Source organism: Panicum virgatum, chromosome 1N, assembly GCF_016808335.1.
Source record: "Panicum virgatum strain AP13 chromosome 1N, P.virgatum_v5, whole genome shotgun sequence".
Lineage (NCBI taxonomy): Eukaryota > Viridiplantae > Streptophyta > Magnoliopsida > Poales > Poaceae > Panicum > Panicum virgatum.
The window spans coordinates 65,380,851-65,402,243 of NC_053145.1; the positions used below are offsets into that span (position 1 = coordinate 65,380,851).

A 21,393-nucleotide genomic window follows, 5' to 3' on the forward strand; every position below is an offset into this window, starting at 1 on the left:
TATAGTAACCATCCTCTAATCACGCAGTCAAAGACCTCATTAGGTTCGTCTCGTGAAGTAGAACATTACTGTGGAGTTAATTTTACAAATTGAATTTATTTAGTACCCCTAATTATTAGTCAAAATTTTTGTACTACCAGTACTGCTACCAACGAAACAGTACTACTACCAACGAAACAGGGCCCGGGCTCCCCCCGCGCCGTGCTGCTGGGCTGGCAACTCGGCTCGTCAGGCACCAACCCGACCAGATATTTCTCTCCGTGTAGCCGCTCGCCTGCCCGCCCTTACACGCCGAGCTCGTCCGGTGACTTGTTGACCCGGCCTCTTGGCTCGGCCGCTCTTGCGTTCATGCGCGACGAAATTTGTCTGTGTCAACACTCAACACGGCACCGGGGACTGCCGACCAACCGGCGACTTCAACGCTGCCATCTCGTGTTCTGGTTGATCGCGTGATTTGTGTAGCTTGGTGCTAATTGCTGTAACAGCGACAGGCATGTTGTTGTTTAATGCTAGCTCCGTTCCTTCGTTTTCCTTTTCTTTTTCACACAGGAGGAGCTTCTGAGGGATGCAACGATGAGGACACCTCTTTTTTTTTTAATGCAGTGCACAAGCAGCGGCATGATATGTCATGGAGAATCGTAATGGAGTACTGGAAAACTGTACTAGTATGCTTTGCGGGCAATTGGTGACGTATCATGGCATGGCAGCCGGCAGAGAGAAAAAAAAGAAGAACATCTCTGATATCGGATGTTGGTAACATCTGATTCTGAACCACCGCCAGACTCCCCCAAATTCTACTGAACCTTGTTTGTTGTTACTCCACCACTCCGGACATCCTAATTATCACCAATCCTGCTTAGACCGAAATTGGCAGTTGCACGAACCGGAATTAGCACTGTCAATCTCCATGAGATTCGACAGTAATGACTACTAATGAGGATCAGTCATGATTGATTATATTCAATCAATGGTAGCTTACCCCAAGTCGACAATGGGCGATCAAGGGAACACACGACGGCACGCGCTCTCTTTGGTCAGAACGGGACGACGGACGGGAACAGCCGAACAGAAGAGAGGAGAGAGAGACGAGGGAATCATTCCACCGAGCGCGAGGCAGAGAGAGGAGGAGGGGAGAAAAATAACTGCGGCTCGAGGCCCCAGAATAGGAGGACCGCTTCCCCCTCCCCCCCCGGCCTCGCTCCTCCCCACCGCTCGTCCTCGCCCCCGGCGGCGCCGCCGGTGCGCGGCGATCCCGGCCGCCCTTCTCCGCCGCGCCAGATCTGGGGGAACCCCCATGCCCCTCCGGGCCCCGTCCCAGATCCGCCTGACCTAGCCAGGAGCGCGCTGCGGCCGCGGCCGGGGGAGCCTGCCGCGCCCGTCCCGCCCCGCCCCGCCATGGACGACGTGTCCAGGTACGCGCACAGCCCGGCGCACCTCGCCGTCGCGCGCCGCGACCACGCCGCGCTCAGGAGGCTCGTCACGGGGCTCCCGCGCCTGCCGCGCGCCGGCGAGGTCGCCACCGAGCAGGAGTCCATCGCGGGGGAGGCCGTCGCCGACGCCGTCTCCGCCGTCATCGACCGCCGCGACGTGCCAAGGAGGGAGACCCCGCTCCACCTCGCCGTGCGCCTCCGCGACCCCGTCGCCGCAGACATCCTCATGTCCGCGGGCGCTGACTGGTCGCTCCAGAACGCCGACGGCTGGTCCGCGCTCCAGGAGGCCGTCTGCACCCGCGAGGAGGCCATCGCCACCATCATCGCGCGCCACTACCAGCCGCTCGCATGGGCCAAATGGTGCCGCCGCCTCCCGCGCATCCTCGCCTCCATCAGCCGCATCCGCGACTTCTACATGGAGATCTCCTTCCACTTCGAGTCATCCGTCATTCCATTCATCGGCCGCATCGCCCCGTCAGACACCTACCGCATTTGGAAGCGTGGGGCCGCGCTGCGGGCCGACATGACGCTCGCTGGCTTCGACGGCTTCCGCATCCAGCGCTCAGATCAGACCTTCCTGTTCCTGGGGGATGGTGCGAGGCCTGAGGATGCTGGGGGTAAGGAATTGAACCCGGGTTCTCTCATAGTCCTGGCTCACAAGGATAAGGAGATTACAGATGCGTTGGAGGGAGCAGGTGTGCAGCCAACAGAGTCCGAGGTGGCACATGAGGTGGCATTGATGTCCAAGACCAATATGTACCGTCCTGGAATCGACGTAACGCAGGCGGAGCTCGTGCCGCACTTGAATTGGCGCCGGCAGGAGAGGACGGAATCTGTGGGGCAATGGAAAGCCAAGGTGTATGACATGTTAAATGTCCTAGTGACTGTGAAATCTAGGCGGGTTCCTGGGGCAATGACGGATGAGGAGCTGTTTGCGATGGATGGGGAGGAGAAGAACAGTAGGGGCGCAGAGCTTGATGCTGAGTTAGATGAAGTGTTGACTGCTGAGGAGAGAAAGCAGCTCGATTCTGCGCTTAGGATGGGGAACAACGAAGAGGAATCTGAGGGGAAGGGCGAGGAAGGTGACAGTGGGGCCGATCATATGGATGCGAATGGTGTGGTCAAAGATAAGAAGGGGTGGTTTGGTTGGGGTGGCAAGAAAGGATCCAAGAGCGACGACAAGCCATCCAAGGCGGGGAGTAAGGATGAATCGGGTGATCCAGGGAAGCAAAAGGAGAAGGGCAGCAGGAAGAAGAAGAATACCGGTCCATCAGGCGATTCCCTTAAAACTGAAAGCGAGTACAAGAAGGGATTAAGACCAGTGTTGTGGTTGACACCAGATTTCCCTTTGAAGACAGATGAACTGATCCCTCTGCTCGATGTCCTAGCAAATAAAGTGAAGGCTGTCAGGAGGCTTAGGGAACTCCTGACAACCAAGCTTCCTTATACCATCTCGGTTCAAATTTCCAACCAATTGCATCTTGCCGATTATTCGAATCAAATTGCATGGCTGTTATTTTTCAATCTCCTCAAGTGGGCAACCATGGCTCTTTGCTACTCAAGATATTCTGCCATATCTGAATTCAATATCTGTACTGCTGCTAACAACTGTTTGCTTACTGCGTAGTCTTAGACTTCATGCTGGTTGACTGTAACACCATTGTTGGCTGCGTCTGTTGTGCATGTTCTTTGGGTAACTGTTGTGAATAGTACCTTCCATATTTTTGCTACTCATGTTTGTTGCATTATGTTTTTGCTACTCATATTCTTTTTTCCTAGGATCTTTTGTTTGCCAAAAATATAAAGTATTGTTTTGGTAGGAACTGTAAGAAAGTATTATTCATGTTATAGAACGGGCACATCTTGTGTGCCTTCCTGGTAATCAATTATTTGCACTACAAAGGAGAAAGGACACAATCATAAGATGTGGTGTCCACCTCTCGCCTGCTTGAAAAGAAAAATATAATGGCACTGGTGCACTATGATCCTTATTACTTTCGTAAGAATCATTGGGGCTAAGTATGAAAAACTTTGCTTTTAAGCTACTAATACAGTTGACCATCATGCCTTTTGGAATAAGTAGAGGTCGACAAGTTTTCACTATTATTGAGATTTATAGTTCTCAACATGTGACATACAACACTACTGTATGCAAATTACTGTGTACAGTACAATATTGAGCCATAGAATCTAGTCTGAGCTATGTTCTCTTCTTCTTTTTCATCTGTTTATCACATCGTTGCTATTTTGTTAATCAACTTTAAATCCTTTAAAAATAGCTAGTGGTTGGCTGCTCCCACCATCTCAGTTCAATAATCTTGCAGATTCCAGAAGCGGCCAAAAAGATATCTAGTTCCTGTTGGTGTTTTCAAAACTTTCTTCTTGCACTGCCCTATCACCCACCCGATTTGTCTCTTCCTCCATTCAAGTCTTGATTAGCTGGGTCCTACACCAAACCACCAGAAAACTGATTCCCACTGCTCTTTACTGACCTTAGAGCTCAAAAGGTAGTTGATGGTACATCCTACATTGACATTCCTAACCACTCTCCTGATAAATGGTACTGCATTTGCTATCTTATTATCCAGGCTTAGCTAGGAACACTGCTTTATTCCTAGCCTGTACTTATGAAATGTGATTTATTTATTTATTGCGATTCATGCTGCTCTCTTAAGCATTTTGGTGTAGAGCCAACTAGCCAAGTTATATATCCCACTTGCCCCTCTTGCACTGTTTTGGGCCTTTCTGTTTCATGATAGCTTTCAGAACAGGCTACTAAATCAATTGGCCCATTTTTTATTTGGCATACCCGAACTTTATTTTGGTATGTGAAATGACAGTTTAGTATACGACTCACGGTTGATCGAATTAAGGACGGATTGCATGATCTCGCAATGTTCACGCTGTAAATTCCATGGTGCTCTCATGAATAGCTCTTCTTGCACGATATTTTTCTTCGAGGGCTTTCTGAGTGGTATTTTCTTCCGATTGTCACAGAAGAGAATGTCCACGGACGATAGACACTTCATGCTTTAATGTCTATTTTGGCATTGTGATATCTGACCTCCTGTAGCATCTTATTTCAGATTGCAATCCCTATTGTTCCAACGATACGCGTCATTGTGACGTTCACGAAGTTTGAAGAACTACAGCCTTTAGATGAGTTTGCCACACCACCTTCAAGTCCGACGCAGTTCCAGGATGCGAAGGCCAAAGAATCAGAAGGATCAGGCTCATGGTATTCGTGGGTAAAAGGTGGCCGAGGTACGCAGTCCAGTGACAGCGGTGATAGCAGAAACTGGAAAGATGAGGTCGATCCATTCCACATACCTTCTGACTACACCTGGGTTGATGCCACTGAGAAGAAGCGGAGGATGAAGGCAAAGAAAGCCAAGAGCAGGCGGGGAACAGCCCGAAAACAGTCATCAAAAAACACTTCAGAAGGAGGAGGCCACCGCCCCATGATGGATGGCTTCGAGGAGTAAAGCACGTTTTCACCAGCATAGTAAGTTGCATTCTTAAGATGTTAGTTGATGGCAGCTGCACGCCCGAGGCAGATTGTTGCTGTGCCTGGAGGCGTGGCAATGGGATTGGAGTCTAATCTCCTTGATAACGTACAGGATGGCTTATACCCTGCTAATCTGTAATTCAGTCAGTGCTATTTTTGTCCCCCTCCGTTTTTCATCTTGCTGGATGTATGTTTGATGATATGGCCCTGTTGTTGTTGAAAAATGTGTTTGAGGGGGGCTGTAGCGTCCCCCTCCCCCCTGTTGTATGGATTACAAATATGCAGCGATTTTCTCGCAAAGAGGAAGCTCAATGCACATGCTTGTTTGTTCCGCCTCTTTTGCTGCTGTTGATTGCTTCCATAACAATATCCATTCTTCTTGTTTCAAAGGGAAATCTTGGAGAGACGTTTTGCTGATTTGGTCATAACTAGCACTAGATCACTGTATTACACTGCCTTCTCCAAGCCGACTACAATCTTTAGTGGGTTGTTACGGCTAAGCAGATCCTGTGCTGTTGTCCCGTTGACAACGATCCCAGGGATGTGGAACATATAACGGTTAAGAGGTCAAGATCGGTTGTGCACACGATGATTGATTGATGATGATGGACACCCTGGGATCTTGGTTTATAAATTTGTCACTGCACTCTATCCACACCCCTGCATCTCTTTTCTATTTTTTGCAATTAAAGGAGATGCGCACACACGACCAGGGTTTCCCTTACCGGTGGGGACCGGACCGCTTACTGGTCCGGTTCCGGTTTGGGCCGGTACCAAACCGGCCCAAATTTAAAATTCAAATTTAAATTCAAAAAAATAAAAAATTCCTAAAAATACTTCAAGGTGCGACGAATCTAATGGTGTCAAATTTTCTCAAAAATTCATTCGTTTAACATACTTTTTAGGCATTTAAAGTTAAAACAAAAAAGAAAAAGAAAAAAATGAGACGGCCCATTAAGGCCCACTTGATAAAACGGTCTAACCGGCCGGTAAACCGGTCTAACCGGCCGGTATACCGGTCCAAACTGGTTACACATGCGATTTTAAATTTGGATTTGAATTCAAACCGGTCAAACCGGCCGGTAAACCGGTCTAACCGACCGGTATACCGGTACGAACCGGTTGAACTGAGTTTTTTGAATTCAAATTTGAATTTGACCAGTTTCTACCTGTCGGTACCCCAGGACTGGGGTACCCCCTCTTGCTGTGTCTAGGCAAGGATCTTATAGTTATCCTTAACTACACCCAAACAGCCGGACCCCTGCGGTCCGGAACCCTGTTCTCCCAGCAGCGGCCTGGGCCGTTCCTCAGCTGGGAAAGGTCCGGAGACACCACGTGTCCCGGAAAAGGCAGGAACTCGTGCGCAAGCAGTCGGGACTCCGGACCTCCCCGAGGAGACCGGACCCCCGCAGGGTCCCGGACCCCACATGGGGTCCCGGACCCCCTGTATAATAACCGGACCCCTCGCTAAGGGAAGAGATCGACGCCCCGCGTCGGGGTGGTCCGGGGCCGCCACGTGTCTGCAAGACATAGCCGTTTGGGTTTCCATACCAACGTTCACCCACCATTGCATTTATTGCAGTAGGTGAACGTCTGCATTGATATGACAGAAGCTGAGGCGTTTCATTGACCAGGGGATACTATTGATCGCGTATTACCAAGGCAGTGGAGCCGCTGGCGCCGCCCATACTGCGTCTACCAGATGGACACGACGGCTCAGCTTCGCCCATTATGACGCTACATAATGGCCTCAGCAGGCCACACCGCAAGCTACGCTACTCCAACGGGCGCCTAGTTGACGGGACAAGAAAAGACCCCCCTGAGTCAGGAGAGCAGCAGTAAAGATTCGCTACCACTGTAGCCACAGTCACGTTGGGCCCACCTGTCGGGGCATCAACGCCCTATGTATCCGCTCCCCCTTGATCTATAAAAGGGGGGGGGGGGGGGGGCGCCGCTAGAAAACCTCAGGCTGAGCAAGAGCCAAGGCCAGCAGAGGATAGGTTCATACACAACCAAGAACAATACATCTCCCAGTGGACGTAGGGTATTACGCTCCGGCGGCCCGAACCACTCTAAATCGTGTGTTCTTGAGTCCTTGTCTCAGCGTAGATCCAGCCCCATCGCCTAGTACTTCCCCGAGTACTCCCTCACGGGGAATAGGCGGGTGCGTTCCGCCACCCGGCTGTGGGTACCCCTAGAATCCCCACAACACTACCGGTAACCGGTCAAACCGGTCCGATTTACCGGAACCGGAGTGCTCCGGTTTGGGGTTACCGGTTGGGGAAAAAACCATGCACACGACACCTCAAGCACTTGCAAGAGGGTTCTCTCTTTTTATTCGATCGATCTATACACAAAGTATCGGCATCGATTCTGAAGCTTTTCTCTTCGTCCATATCCTCCTCACTTGTGGTCATTTGTGTGCCTTCCTTTTCTTTGTTCCATCCCTTTATTATTAAATTCATTTTATTTATTTGAATCTCCGGAAATTTATGCCATTTTAAGCGCCCAAATATTTTTTTGTATACTACATCTTATAACATCAACAATTTGTGCAAAATGAAGGCCAAATGAAACTGATCAATCAGCGGGTCAAATTCTCTTGTGTCTACTGACTACTAAAATAAAGTTGTCTCTATGTATCTTCCACGTGGGCCTACCACGCGAACTGCAGGGCGCTGGCACCACGGGCCCACAAAAAAGCTCCCGCCCGAACGAATTCGAAATTTGAAACGCCCCTTCCCCAAATCTCAAATCAGTCGACCATTCCCAAATCCAAATCAGAGCGACCTTTCCCCTTGTCTCGTCTCATCGAATCCCCCAAACCCTAGCCCTGCATCGCCACCCCGCCATGTCATCCCGCCTCAAGGACCGCGGCGGCGGCGGCGGCAAGGCCTCGGCCACGGCCACGGCCTCGCGCCCGCTCACCCCGAAGCCGTTCTCCATCTCTTCGTCCGCCCGGCGCACGACCGCGGCCGCCGCTGGCAAGGAGAACTCAGCGTCCAAGCCGGTCAAGCCCACCTCCGCCGTGCGGTGGTCTACGTCGTCTCTCCCGCGGGCCAGTAGGATCCAGAGCTCGGTGGAGTCCTCCAAGCTCGTCTCCACCCTCAGGGCTTCCGTGCTGCCGGGGCGGGCTTCCATCGGGAAGGACCCCGTGGCGGACGCGGGCTTACGGCGGAGCGTGAGTGGTGGGATCAGGTCTTCTTCTGTAGAGAAAGGGAGGAGGTCGGTAAGTGTTGTTGGATCTAGGGCTTCCGAGGCTAGGAGAGGGAGTGGTGGTGTTGGCAGTGATGACATTGGCAAAAGACGGGAGGGGTTTGATGCTAAGGGCAAGGGCTTGGATGGGATCGGCAGGAAAAGGGATGACCTTGATGCCAAAGTGAAGCAAACTGGTGAGATTGACAGGAAAAGGGAGAGCTTTGATGCAAAGGCCAAGCAGATCGGTGGGAAAAGGGACAGCTTTTGTGTGAATGTGTCGAAGCAATGTGATGAGATCAAGGCGAAAACAGAGATCACTGGTGTTAATATGAAGAAGCAAAGTGAAGAGATAGTTGGGAGAAGAGAGGACTTTGATACGAAGGCAAAGGCAGGTGAAGAAATCACTAGGAAGAAAGAGGGGCTCAATATGAAATTGGTGAAGGAGATGCATGCCAAAAAATCTAATTCGGGTGAAGCTTCATCCAATGCTGCAGATTTTTGTCCTGCCCAGAAGGATGATGAGGAAGGCAATGGTTCTGTCATCCCAGTGTTCACTGTCCGTGTGGTGGACTCAATTGATGTTCCTGGCACAATGAGGGAGCAGCAAAAGAATAATGAGGAGTGTATGAAGCAGGAAGAAAAGGGCAAATTGGCAGACAAGATTAGAGTTTTTGAGAGAGCAGCTGCAGGTGGGGAGGAAAGGTCAGTTAAACCTGTGTTTGGTGTTAACAAGTACCCAAGCAAGCTTCATGAGAAACTAGCAGCGCTGGAAGGGAGGGTTCAGAAGATTGCTACCGATATCAAGAAAACCAAAGAAATGCTTGATGAGAACAACCCAGACGAGCCAAAGCAGATCCTGTCAAATATTCAGAAGGAAATCACTGCCATTGAGAAGGCGATTTCTCATGTCAAGGATGATAATAAGATACAGCTAGGTACTGCAGGTAGCAGTGAATGTGAGAGTTCCCATGCTGAAAGCGCTGCCAAATGTACTGTTGTGAAGCCAAGTGACCTGAAGCATGCTGGAAAAGGGTTGAATACTGATGAACTGGAGGCAAGGTTCTTTCCGCATCACAAATTGTTGAGGGATCGTAAATCTTCAACTTCTGCGCACCAGGAGTCATCTGCGGATGCAAAGAAGGTTTGCCCTGGAAAAACAGGACCTTCTGCCCCTGCCACTGATGTTGATGAGAATAGTATAACCATGGAGTTTCTTGCTTCTTTAGACGGTGAAGAAAATGACTTCTTCAAGGACCGCCGCGCTAAGAAAATGGAAAAGAACATGATATGTGAAGTAGCAGATGCTACCAGCAAGACATCGAGCCAAGGTAGCTCAAAGAATCCAGTTGGTCCCAATCATAAGGAGGAAATTGAATTGCTTGCTTCAGAGAAGCTAGAAGAGTTTGATGAGCAAGAAAACAAGCCCTCCATGATGGTTCAGGAGGAAACAGAGGAGTCTTCCAATGACCAGCTATCAGGTATAGGAAACAAGTCTTCAACTGGCGGATGGTTTGTTTCGGAGGGGGAAGCTGTTCTTCTTGCTCATGGTGATGGCACATGCTCCTATTATGATATTGCAAACCATGAGGTATTTGGTTGTTTACTGCTTTTGTTTGTTCTGTTTTATTTTTATGTACATTATTTAGGTAACCTGAGTGCTAACTGCATTTATCTGTATTTATGGTGCAGTTCAAATCTGAGTACAAGCCTCCCAGCATGGTATCAAATAATATGTGGGGCGATTGCTGGTTGATTCGCGCCCCAGGTGTAGATGGATGTTCTGGTAGATATGTTGTTGCTGCATCAGCTGGCAATGCACTGGAGCCTGGGTTTTGCAGCTGGGATTACTATACCAGAGAAGTAAAAGCATTTCATATTGATGAGGAGGCTTCTCATGCGCTGGCTCCACCACCCAGGGCTGTTCTTGGGCCTCTCTCTAATTTAGGTTCATCGAGATCTAGCTCTGCATTGTCAAATGGAGAAACACAGCAATGGTGGTACAAACCTTGTGGACCTCTCCTGCTTTCTACTGCTAGCAAGCAGAAGATAGTCACAGCTTACGATATCCGTGATGGTGATGTAGTGATGAAATGGGAAGTTAGCAATCCAGTGATGGGAATGGAATACTCCAGCCCACTGCAATGGCGTAGCAGGGGGAAGGTAGTAATTGCTGGGAGCGAGTCAATAGGGTTGTGGGATGTGAATTCGCTTAATCCACAACCCTTGTTGTCTGTTGCTTCTTCCAATAAGAAAGTGTACTGCCTTCATGTGAATAACACAGATGCTGAGGTTGGCGGCGGAGTGCGTCAAAGGTAAATTCTTACATCACATGCATGCAATTGTGAAATGTTCCAGTATTAGTCGTATTCAAGATCCTGCCAAGTTTACCTACTCTTATGCTATTGAAACCAAATAAAATATTTTTCTGTTTCTTTGGTAAATAACAGCAGCAAATACCTTGTCCTGCTGTTGATGAATTATCTGAAAGAGATCTGTGAAAATCTCCTGACATATGCATTGGTCAAATCATTTAAGACCGGCTTGTGGTTTGTTTTTGCAGGGTTAGTTCGTCTGAGGTGGAAGGAAATGATGGTGTTTTTAGTACACAGGAAAGTGTTAATGTATTTGATTTTCGGGTACCTGCTGGCATTGGTCTTAAAATAGCAAGACATGGCGGTACAGCAAACTCAATCTTCTCACGTGGAGATTCAGTATTTATTGGTAGCACAGAAGGACGACTGCAAATAAAAGGGGGGTTGAGATCACGAGTTCAGCAATACTCGTTGAGAAAGGGGAAGCTTGTTGCAACGTATGAGTTACCAGAATTCAATGCTCATTTCCATCACTCTGCGATAACTCAAGTATGGGGAAACTCGAACCTTGTCTTGGCTGCATGTGGTATGGGGCTGTTTGCCTTTGACACATATAAGGAAGACATGCAGCCAACTTACAGCTTTGACCGAGGAAACACAATTGGAGTGAGAGAAACTATTGGCCCTGATGATTTGTACTGTCCTACATTTGATTACTCATCATCAAGGGTTCTTCTTGTCTCAAGAGACCGTCCAGCACACTGGAGGTACATGTCGTAGCTATCTATTTATCATTTATTTGTGTTCAGTGTGGGTCTTGTAATATATGTACTTTATTTATGGTTCACTTCTGGTGTCACCTGCCTGCTGTGTCAAGCATCTTGCTTTCACAGTTTCACTGTACTAGCAATATTATCTAGTTTTTACCCCTGTGATTGTTTTCACTCTGCTGTGCCTTCATTTTATCATTTGCCTTGCATGTTTTTATGTGCTTCCTGGGCACTCAGTTGTAACTTGCATTTACAGAATCATTGTTCAAATTATGCTTGACGCCCAGGAGTTTACAATTCGATACATACATAGCTTAATGATTGACAAAGTTAAGATCTTGTTAGTCGATTAACACAGGACACTATTCAATCGACCAATAAGGAATCGGCCCTATCTTTCTTGATCACAATGCCTCATGTTTCTAGCCCTGACACTCTCATTACAATGCATCGTCTGAGCTTATTCCATCTTAAATCCGCAACGTCTTGGTCTTGTGCAGTTATGCTCTCAGATTACTTTATTATCCCTCAGACACCAGTTCTTGGAGCTCTTCCCCTGAATTCCCTTTATACTGGGAGCATGATGGCAAGTTCTTTTGTCTTTGTCAATCAGTTTCAAGTTCGCGGAATGGTAATGGGACAGTCTTCACTGCTCTGAACTTTCCAGCGTTGTTTAAATGTTCATGCTCTAGCCTGCAGTCCGATTCAGCATACATCAGATTATACCTAAACATACTAACTTAGAACTAAGCTTGCACCTCTATACTTGTTTTTCAATTACCTGTAGAAGTTCCAATGCCCTCGTCGTATAATTTCGAGTGAGGCGAGTGAGAAATCCAGCAAGCGAGACTCCACCCGTCCAAGATGGAGTTTCATTACACTCTGAGCCCAGGCTAGACGCAGCGCAAGGTTGAGCATCTGTGTTTTAAGGGTGTTAGTATCACTGAACTTGGGAATTGGGATTTTCTGAGTCAGCTGTAGTATTGAAAATTAGGCAAACAAGGTATAGTACCATGGAAACATAGTAGATCGACTTTTTCTTCAGGATGAGCTGATCCCGAAGCCATAAGTTCTTAGATTTGGGGTTTAAGAAACCCCAGTCCATGACAAAGTCCCAGTAGAGCTGGTAAATGGTGGCGCCTGAGGATGAAATGACTACCATCCACATCCAGAGTGGTGTCGGAGTTGCAGCGTACTTGAACCTCACAGCAGCTGCAACCATTGCTGATACGTACTTTCCAGCATTAGCAAGTTGGTTGATGTCATGACCTTCTTCCAGGTACCTCCTTAAACACTATAACAGATATTGGAATTCCATTAAGTTTGACTTAATCTGAAGAAACTGCCAGCTGCAGAATTTTACATTGTTCACATGTAGATTTGATTATACCTGCATTGCTCTCCAGTAGTAAGGTAGGAAGGAAATCACATAGGCCAGGTGTGTGTATTGTGGGCTGCTGGTGCAAGTCTCATATGCTTGATTCCTAAAGGTTCCAGCCATGAAGTAGCATGCTGCGAATTCCATATGTCTTAGTAATGGGATCTGGAAGATAGAACCAGTTAAACGGATAAGAACCTGCATTGCAAGGCTCAATGAAATTTGTAGCATGAGGTTCTCAGAATTTACCTGGCTGGTTAGCTGGTCAGCCATAAAGAAATCAGCCATCAGAACCTGCATGGTAACGCAGCCTGCTCATCAGATGGATGTTTCCAACTTTCTGTGAACTGCAGAAAAGAACTCTGGGGTCCTTTAGACCTTTACCTTGTAGAATGGTGAGAATATGATGTTGCGCATGACACGCATGAAGCAGTAGCGCGTCGAGCGGTAGAATATGTTGAATGGGCAGAAGAGAACCCCAGTTGACAGCTGAAAACAAAGACCAAAGGGTGGTGGAGAACTGAAATCAGTACATATCTTTGGCACCACAGCACTTATTCTTTTCCCTATGGCTTGTGTTTCTTACAACTAGGAGTGCCCCGGGCAATGCGTCGGTGTAGGTTGCGCCGGCATTCCTGAGGAACAGGTTGATGACCAGTGCTGCAACGACGGTGCACATGATGGATGCCGACATGAGGAAGGCGTCCCTGTGCGTCAGGGCGGTGCTGGAGGAGAAATCGAAGATGAAATTGTGGTTGATTCTGGTGCTCTTCCACATGAAGAGGTTGCAGCCGTACAGGAAAACATGCAGGCTGATGAGTGCGAACATGCTGCAGGAGCAAAGGCCGAAACTATGTTACTTAAGGTAAAAATTGCATCCTTGTTTTATCATGAAACCGTTAAGGATGCTATCTGAAAGTTAACATTCATGCATGTTCAGAAGAAGCCTGTGTGAAGTTAGCTTCAGAAATGACCTGAAAACATGGTAGACTATGTCCATGTAGGTTGGGCTTCCGGTAGATGAGAAAATGCCGGCGACATGGGCTAGGACTGAATATATGATGAACAGCGACACGAATGTGCCTGTGAACAGGCCTGAAAACACAAGAAACAGCGAGGTCAGCATACATATGGACTACTATGCATTTGGTGTCTGAAATTAAGAAGACAAGCAATTCGATCTTCGCGGAGGCTACTCGCCTACGAGGAAGGTGATCATATGGGTGTTCCTGGGCTGCTGCGGCTTGAGGTACTTCATGGCCACCTTCCTGTCGTTGCCGGCGAAGTGCCTCAAGAAGATGCACTCCACCTCGTCCGCGAGCTGAAGCACCTGCTCAGGATTTCACCACATGTTAATTGTTCCTTGACCAGTTCGTCTCCTTCGGGTAGGTGTAGCGTGCTCGTCAGAGGGGATTCAGGGGATATTGTACCTTGTCGGAGCTGCTGAATGGCGACCTCTTCACCTTCTCTGAGAACTTGTCCGTGGCTTGGTGCTGCTCTGACACCTGGGTGCAGAGAGCATTTCTCGTCACTTGTAGATAGCGAAACGCATATAGTGTGTATATCTGAATTCTTCGTACAAATCATGCCATGTTACTAAAATAGATAATCTATTAAGTTTTGGGGGGAAATTAGTTTTATGCATATAAAACTTGCAGCATTTTTCTTTTGTAATACTAATACATGAGGGTCTATATTCCTTTGCATGTTTTGATAATAACTTAGCTTTTAAGTGTACCAGTTCATTTTATTCTGTCCTACTGTCGTCTTGTCTAGTCTCTTCCCTCCTCTAGTCCTTCCACTTCAAAAGAGCACGTATATGCTGCCTATAGCTAGTTGAGAAGTAGTGGTACCTTGACGAATTTCTTCAATATTTTTGTGAAAGCCTTTACATTGAGAGAGCTGCATCCATCCACAAAGATATGCCACACAAAACAAAGGAAAAGGCGATCAATCAACCCATCACCACCGCACAACAAAAGTCTCACGTTTAGCAACAGCAGAAAAGGACAGGTCTAGTAAAATAAACTACTATTGGCTAGCTTAGTGTAATGTTTTTTTTTAAAACAACTAATTGGTGTCGCCCTCCAGGGTTAGTGCATGGCTCCTACGTGATGCTGGGCTCCATCCATGCAAAGTGGCTGAAATTTGAAGCCTTCTAGCTAGTAGCAACTGTGTCACAGCGTGCTTGTTATACGTGGATTGATGCACACGGATACAGAGTATACTCATCACTCATAAGACGAAGCAGAGCTCTACCACTCACTCACTCTGCATCGTCTTGTGGATGAACAGAGCAGGTGGTGTTGGTTTGTGTGATGAGATTGCGAGTGCCGTAGGAAGGCAAGGCAAGATTAGATGAGCATGCAACTGTCGTGACGGCCAGTTATAATAATGGCATCCGATCGATCGAGATTGAGTACTAGTACTAGCTAGCTAATAGTAAAGCATGTGTATGTACCTGAACTTCTTGAGGAGCTCGAGGCCGCGGTAGAGCGCGAGGAAGGCGTCGCGGATGTTCTTCTCGGCGTGCTGGAGCTTCTTGCGGTGGACGAAGGCGGCGGCGGGGTCGGCGCCGTCCTTGCGGAGCACGTTGACGAGCTCCTCCCACACCTTGAGCGCCGCCCTGCCGGGGCTCGTCGGCGGGATGTCGATCCGCACCGTCGCCGGCAGCTGAAGCAGCGCGGCCCGCCCCATGAGCTGCTTCCCGCTGCCGTCCTTCTTGGCCTTGGCCAGCCCGCCGCCCACGAAGCTGACGCCGTTGCGCTCCAGCGCCGCCATCACCTCCTCCGCCACGGCCGCGCCCTCCGCCACCCGCGCCTGCTGCAGCTCCACGCTCCCATCTGCGCGGTCGGCGTCGTCAGTCACGTGCGCGGCATGCATGCAAAGCAAAGGCCCCCCAAACCATGGGGCGGTGGGTGGGTGGGGTTCATGTGCCCGCAGCCAGCTTTGCCGCCCGTGGACGGAGATCAGAATCAGATCACCTACCCGACATGGACTGCGGCGAGGCGAGGCCGGAGAGGAGGTGGCGGCCGCTGGACCCGTTCACGGACGGCGAGGGCGGCGGCATGGAGTTGGCCCGGCCGAGCGCCCTCCCTCGGCCGCGGCGGGAGGACGCCGCCGCGTGGTCGGCGAGGATGCGCTTGACGTCGGCGAGGATGCGGAGCTGCTCGATGAGCGCGTCGCCGCGCGCCAGCAGCTCCGCCTCCTGCGTCGCGTAGAACTTGTTCACCTTGTCCAGCTCCTCGTCCGCCTTCTCCAGGAACTCTTGCTCCTGCGGGCGTGCGCAATCATGTGAATTGCCTTGCTGATTAATAAGCTCTAGCTAGTGTGCAGGGGGCATGTATGCATGCTTCAATAATCCATCGACTAGATAGATGATTGATTACATGCTTGTCCGTGGATCGCACGAGCTCCCCTGAATCCGACTCCAAGCTCTCCTCCTCGCCCTCCTGTACGTTAGTTGGTATACGCGCGTCAGAAATACTGCTGGGCCCGCCGCTGTATCTCTACTCACTCGATCGCCCGGTGTACGTACACCTACGGCTGGCTAGCTACACGGCCCAAACAAGCTGAGGATCGAGGCGCGAGCGCGACACGGTACACTGCTAGGAGCCTAGAACACGTACTGGTGAAGAAGCCGCCGCATGATGGGCGGCGAAGCGGGCGGCGATGGAGCGGACGGGATCAAGGACCGAGAAGCCATAGCTGCTTCCGGTTTCGCCGGCGGCGAGCAGCGGCGGCGGGCCGGCGTCGCGGCGGGCGATCTTGATCCTCTTGATGAGCTTCTTGAGGCACTTGTAGTCGACGAAGACGGCCTTCCACTCGGGGATGATGCTGGCCTCGTACTCCCGCGAGAACTTCACCATCCTCCGCCACCTGCCGGCACTGCCGTATATATGCTACGCTAGCTAGCTAGCTCGATCGACCTTGGTTGCAGTGCTGCAGGAGCGGAGGATCGGATCGAGGTGATAGCAGTTTGTTCACATGTTGGTGTGGTGGATCGAACGGCCGGCCGGAGCGCGGCGCCGGGAGACAGGGACGGGGGGCAGGGGTGGTGGCGGAAGCAACCCTGCCTGCTTATATAGATGGAGGAGAGCGGATCGGAGGAAGGAGGCGCGGTCCTCAACTCGCCCGGCTCCTCTGCTCCCGTATTTATGCAAATTAGCAAGCTCGATCGCTTCAACAGCTAAGGAGGTAACAATATTAGGTAGTACGTGCTGAGAAACGACTACCAGGCATGTTAACGTTGTAGTGGAGATGGAGCTCGTGTATGCATAAATTAATGCAAGAGAGAGGGAGAGCAGACGGAGTAGTGGTGCTGCAACAGCCGGGGGGATAACAATATTCGGTAGAGAGAGAAAGGTAACTAAAGGGGAAATCTAAAGGGAAACAAGCGGCCAGCTGGCCTGCGGATGCGTGCTTGCTCGCTTGCCTCTAGTGGAGATCGAGCTTGCAGTTCATGTTTGCACAATGCGTGTGTGTGTGTGTGTATATATATATATATAGAGTAACTCCTCGATCATCCGCGTCTGTTGGTTGGGTTCAGTTTCGCCTTGTGGCCGGTCGCTTTTCTTGGCCCGATGGAGAAAAGAAAGGCGCGTCGCTTGCTTTCGCCCGCATCTTTCCGGCGAAAAGCTAGTAGAGGGCAAATTGCGATTGCGTCGCGGCAATTAAGCGGTTGGCGTAAACTGTCATCAGGAGGGAGGATTAGTGCCGTAAAACACTCTGAATAATCCCCCCCTCCCTAGCTCTAGCTATAGTGCCGCGCACCACCGCGGATAGATCATGCATGCATGCGTGGCTGGCTCGAATGCAAGTTGGAGGATGCATTGGCAGCATGGACCAGCCAACGAGCTGAGCTTGCCGGTGGTGAGCTAGCTAGCGAGGCTCAGTGCGGGCCGCGAGGCCCTGACGTGGCCATGACGCCGCGACAGCATATATCTCACGCACCTCGGCACCTGACCTGACTGACCGCCGCCTTGCTTGCATATGTTGTCCCCTTTTTTTCAGAGTACACGTAACAAATTAAAACTTTGTTTGCTTATTATTAACTAGGCGTATAGACCGCGCAAATGCACGGCTAGTATTGAAAATTCAAAAATTCGCACATCATTATATCCTTACTTAAAAATTATACTATTTTTTTTACCATACATCACCTTGTTCATTATCGTAAATTATATCTTATTATTGGTTAAAAAAATTCAAATATAATCTACCTATAATAATAATTTGATTTGTTGAGCTTTAATAATATTATGCATATAATTATTCTTATTTTCGTTTTATTTTGATTGTTAGCTTTAGTTTTTATTAATAGTATATGTTTGTAGCTGATACATAGCTAAATGATATTTTATATTTAATTTTTCATAATAGCATTGGTGGGTGATTTTTAATTAGCCAATGGAGTGTTTTAGGTTAATTTTATCATAATGCCAGTGGTGGTTAATTTTAATTTTTTATTTTTTTTCGATTAACGTGAGAATTTCTAAACCTTGAGAGCGAACGTGGAGGGTCCGTTTGTTGGCCAAATAATAAGATAATAGATTATATTACCTGCAGATGAAACGCTAGCTGCTGCTGCATTCATATATAATATATATAACATGTGTGTTTTTCAGAGCCAGATCGAGCGAACATATACACGTCGTCGTTGTGGTTTCAGAAGCTAGCTTAGCATCGCCAATCAGCTTGGGTCCACGAGCAACAGGTTAAAAAGGCCGCCTGTATGCTAACCACCCAGACGGTAGGTGACAAGCAGGGCAACGACGTGAACGGCAACAGTGGGCAGGCGTGCCCTGCTGCCCTTCTGCCGCCACCCCGCCATGACATTCTGGTTCGTTGTCACGCGGCACACTCCCCTCTCGCCCGGATCGGTCTCCGATCCTCCTCCGATCCGGCCGGCACACGGGGCTTGCTCGATCCTTTCATTCCCTAGCTACTAGTGATAGATCCTCCGACGATGACGGTGCTGCCACCGGGACACGGACGGCATGGGCACCAGCTGGGGCAGCAGCGGCAGCTAGCGGCGCGCATCATTGCGTGCACTCTCGCCTCGGTTCGGTTGCTGCGCGGCGTAGCTGATGACACTGGATGTGTCGTTGTGAGACGGCATGGTACGTACGGTGCCAAGCGCAAAACCTGCGAAACTTTTGGGGTCACCCTGTTCGTGTTCGGTGGCCGGGCTGCCTGCTGAATCCCTGCTGGAGTGCTGGTAGCCGCTACCCGGTAACCCGGCCGCTAGTGGATGGTGACGGGAAAGCGCAACAAAGAAGAGGCATGGCCAGGTGTCAGTTATGGAAGGATACCTTTGAGCTAGCTAGCCGCTCTCTTGTGTTGTGTGTGCAAGGAGCTAGCTAGGGTCAACCAAACATCTTCTTCAATTCTCGCTCAATCCATCGTCTTCTTGTTTGCTGCTGCAAAATGTACATTATGTTCATCCTGGTGGCTCTCATGCACGTACGAAGCCAAGTCACTCAGCACAAACCACGCGCAAAAAGCTAGCTAGCTTCAATGGGAAGGAAGCTGGCTAGCTGCTTGTGGAGACGGATAGCCGAGACAAACTCTCAAGAAACCTCATGTAAGTTAAGAAAACCACATCTTATCTTATATATGATTATAATTCCCCGAAATAAAATGTTGTTGTGCACTTGGAGTAATAATAATCTTACCACTGCTGATTAAGAATACTAGCCTATCAACTTGTGCTCTTGCATGGGCTAATTAGAATTAATATTAAATAAGGCTTATAACCAATAATTATAATTATTTATTTCACGTTTCTTTCATCTATTAAATATTCTAACACGTACTCGAAAATACATTTATCTAGTTGCAATAGATTTTATTTTGCATCACACCTCCATATTTGTTTGATATACATTTAATTGAACTATTTTTTTTACGAATTGGTATTCTTATCACTTCCATCATAATTCATATATAAATACATAGTGGCACATATCATGGGTAATATTTTTATGTAAACAATAATATAAAAAATACATTAGCAATGATATAAATAATAATTTAGAATTTTATATTGGTGGACTTTAAAATTTTGTTGTAATTATATAATTTAGATTCTAATTTAGGGGTTACTTTAACTTTAAATAATGATATATTTTATGGTTTTAAATAGCGGGCTAAGGGATTTAGCGGCTGGACTCAAGCAACAGCTAATAGCGGGCTAAATGAAGCTATAGCGGACTATAGCAGCTAAATTACACATGTGTTCAAATAGCGGTATCATGCCTCAAATAGCTATAGCGGGCTACAGCGGAAGCTATAGCGGGAGATTTAAAACCTTGATATATCTGGATAAGTTATATGCAAATTTAGGGAGTTCTTTGCATTATTTTCATAATGATATAGGTGGGTAATTTACCCAAAGATTAGGGGGTTACTTTAGTTTTTTAATAATGACAGAGGTGGGTAATTTAGATATATGTTTAAGGGGTTACTCTAGTCTATTTTCACAATGACAGAGGTGAGTAATTTATTAGAAAAGATAATAACTCCAATGACTATTATAATTAGAGTTGTCAGATTTGTGAGAATTTCTAGAATTTATCTATTTTTTAGAGAGTCCACCTATGATCTTAGGTGGCTTCACATAGAGACTTGAAGTCTCCAATTAGTAATAGTAAGATTGACAGCTCAGGTGATGATGACAATGACAGCACGTATTGTACATCTTTACTATACAAGCGGTAAGTAAACACATATACGGGACGATCGATGAACTAGTAGGACACACGTGGTCTTTTAAACTTGCATGCAGCTTTTGCGTCAGTGATCGTTTTTCAGCTGTAGCTACGTGTGCTGTGTAGACAGTAGACTTATCTCCCCTTGCTACCATTTTCACGTACGGATCACACTACTACAGATCGGGCCATTTGTCCCGGTTTCAAAGGGCTATTTGTCCCGGTTTTGGAACCGGGACAAGGCCGCCGGGACAAAAGCGCTGGAGGCTTTTGTCCCGGGTGGTAGAACCGGGACAAAATGTCCCTCGCGCTAAAAAATATTTGCGCCCTGCGGGATTGGAACCCAAGACCTATTGCCTAGCGCATGGCTTCCTTGCCAACTCAACTAAGTAGTACATGTGACTCAGTAAAGAATAACTCCCTTTTGAACTATCACGTGGAGGGGCCTTTTGTCCGGGTTGGTACCAACCGAGACAAAAGGGTCATTTTGTCCCGGTTGGTACCACCAACCGGGATAAAAGGGTCACCCTTTTGTCCGGGTTGGTGTTACCAACCGGGATAAAAGGGGTTGGACCTTTTGTCCCGGGTGGAGCCACCAACCGGGACAAAAGGGGGGCCTTTTGTCCGGGTTGGTGGCTCCACCCGGGACAAAAGGCCCCTGTCCCCTCGCTGGCCCGGCTAGCCTTTGGACCCGGGATAAAAGCCACCTTTTGTCCCGGGCCCAAAGGTAACCGGGATAAATGACCTGGAACAAAAGCCTATTCTGTAGTAGTGTCATGTATATATGCGCTAGTTGCTTGCAGGTCTTATATTAGAAAGTTCAGGTTGCCGTTAAAGCATTATTAAAGCACTCCGTATATATATAGTCGTACTTCTCGAACAAAAAAGAAGATTAGAAGAACAAGTACAGACGCACTTAATTATATTATGAACATGCTAATAAGCCTACAAACGCCTCGAGCTCGCTCAGAGATTGATGATCCAGCTTGGCGATTTACTAGCTAGCACTAATTAATTGGTCGCTAATCACCATTGCCAACTACATACTGTATCTCGATCGAGCAAGTGCCGTCGGCCTCTATCTC

General features: G+C 48.4%; 3 protein-coding genes across 4 annotated transcripts; 2 read left to right on the plus strand and 1 right to left on the minus strand.

Moving 5' to 3' along the window:
• The first annotated feature begins 1,085 nt into the window (after positions 1-1,085).
• Positions 1,086-5,275, plus strand: LOC120657564 (ankyrin repeat domain-containing protein 13A-like). The gene is made up of 2 exons (XM_039935908.1): positions 1,086-2,886; positions 4,517-5,275. The coding sequence occupies exons 1-2, from the start codon at positions 1,396-1,398 to the stop codon at positions 4,913-4,915; spliced, it is 1,890 nt and encodes a 629-aa protein (XP_039791842.1). The 5' UTR covers positions 1,086-1,395; the 3' UTR covers positions 4,916-5,275.
• A 2,423-nt stretch (positions 5,276-7,698) lies between these two features.
• LOC120657565 (KIN14B-interacting protein At4g14310-like) lies at positions 7,699-11,392 on the plus strand. The gene is made up of 3 exons (XM_039935909.1): positions 7,699-9,724; positions 9,826-10,448; positions 10,697-11,392. Exons 1-3 carry the CDS (start codon positions 7,790-7,792, stop codon positions 11,226-11,228), a joined length of 3,090 nt encoding a protein of 1,029 aa, XP_039791843.1. The 5' UTR covers positions 7,699-7,789; the 3' UTR covers positions 11,229-11,392.
• A 70-nt stretch (positions 11,393-11,462) lies between these two features.
• Positions 11,463-17,064, minus strand: LOC120657566 (phosphate transporter PHO1-2-like). 2 transcript variants are annotated; one of them, XM_039935910.1, is made up of 15 exons: positions 16,226-17,063; positions 15,986-16,048; positions 15,585-15,870; positions 15,058-15,439; positions 14,450-14,498; positions 14,027-14,101; positions 13,797-13,926; positions 13,571-13,691; positions 13,183-13,426; positions 12,981-13,085; positions 12,846-12,890; positions 12,609-12,761; positions 12,231-12,512; positions 12,000-12,136; positions 11,463-11,911 (listed from the first exon to the last, which is right to left on the minus strand). In XM_039935910.1, exons 1-15 carry the CDS (start codon positions 16,463-16,465, stop codon positions 11,824-11,826), a joined length of 2,400 nt encoding a protein of 799 aa, XP_039791844.1. In that variant the 5' UTR covers positions 16,466-17,063; the 3' UTR covers positions 11,463-11,823. The 2 variants fall into 2 exon arrangements, with proteins under 2 accessions (XP_039791844.1, XP_039791845.1); XM_039935911.1 differs by lacking the exon at positions 15,986-16,048 and having other exon boundaries at positions 16,226-17,064.
• Between the last annotated feature and the right edge of the window lie 4,329 nt (positions 17,065-21,393).

What these genes read in the sequence shown, in the direction of transcription:
- LOC120657566 (XM_039935910.1), bottom strand. Translation starts at nt 16,465, where the DNA reads ATGGTGAAGTTCTCGCGGGAGTACGAGGCCAGCATCATCCCCGAGTGG. An exon ending in ATGCGGCGGCTTCTTCACCA is followed by an intron (nt 16,049 to 16,225) that starts GTACGTGTTCTA and finishes ACTAACGTACAG; the next exon opens with GAGGGCGAGGAGGAGAGCTT. An exon ending in ATAGTCTACCATGTTTTCAG is followed by an intron (nt 13,427 to 13,570) that starts GTCATTTCTGAA and finishes TTGCTCCTGCAG; the next exon opens with CATGTTCGCACTCATCAGCC.
- LOC120657565 (XM_039935909.1), top strand. Translation starts at nt 7,790, where the DNA reads ATGTCATCCCGCCTCAAGGACCGCGGCGGCGGCGGCGGCAAGGCCTCG. An exon ending in ATGATATTGCAAACCATGAG is followed by an intron (nt 9,725 to 9,825) that starts GTATTTGGTTGT and finishes TTTATGGTGCAG; the next exon opens with TTCAAATCTGAGTACAAGCC. An exon ending in GGCGGCGGAGTGCGTCAAAG is followed by an intron (nt 10,449 to 10,696) that starts GTAAATTCTTAC and finishes TTGTTTTTGCAG; the next exon opens with GGTTAGTTCGTCTGAGGTGG.
- LOC120657564 (XM_039935908.1), top strand. Translation starts at nt 1,396, where the DNA reads ATGGACGACGTGTCCAGGTACGCGCACAGCCCGGCGCACCTCGCCGTC. An exon ending in AGCTTCCTTATACCATCTCG is followed by an intron (nt 2,887 to 4,516) that starts GTTCAAATTTCC and finishes ATCTTATTTCAG; the next exon opens with ATTGCAATCCCTATTGTTCC.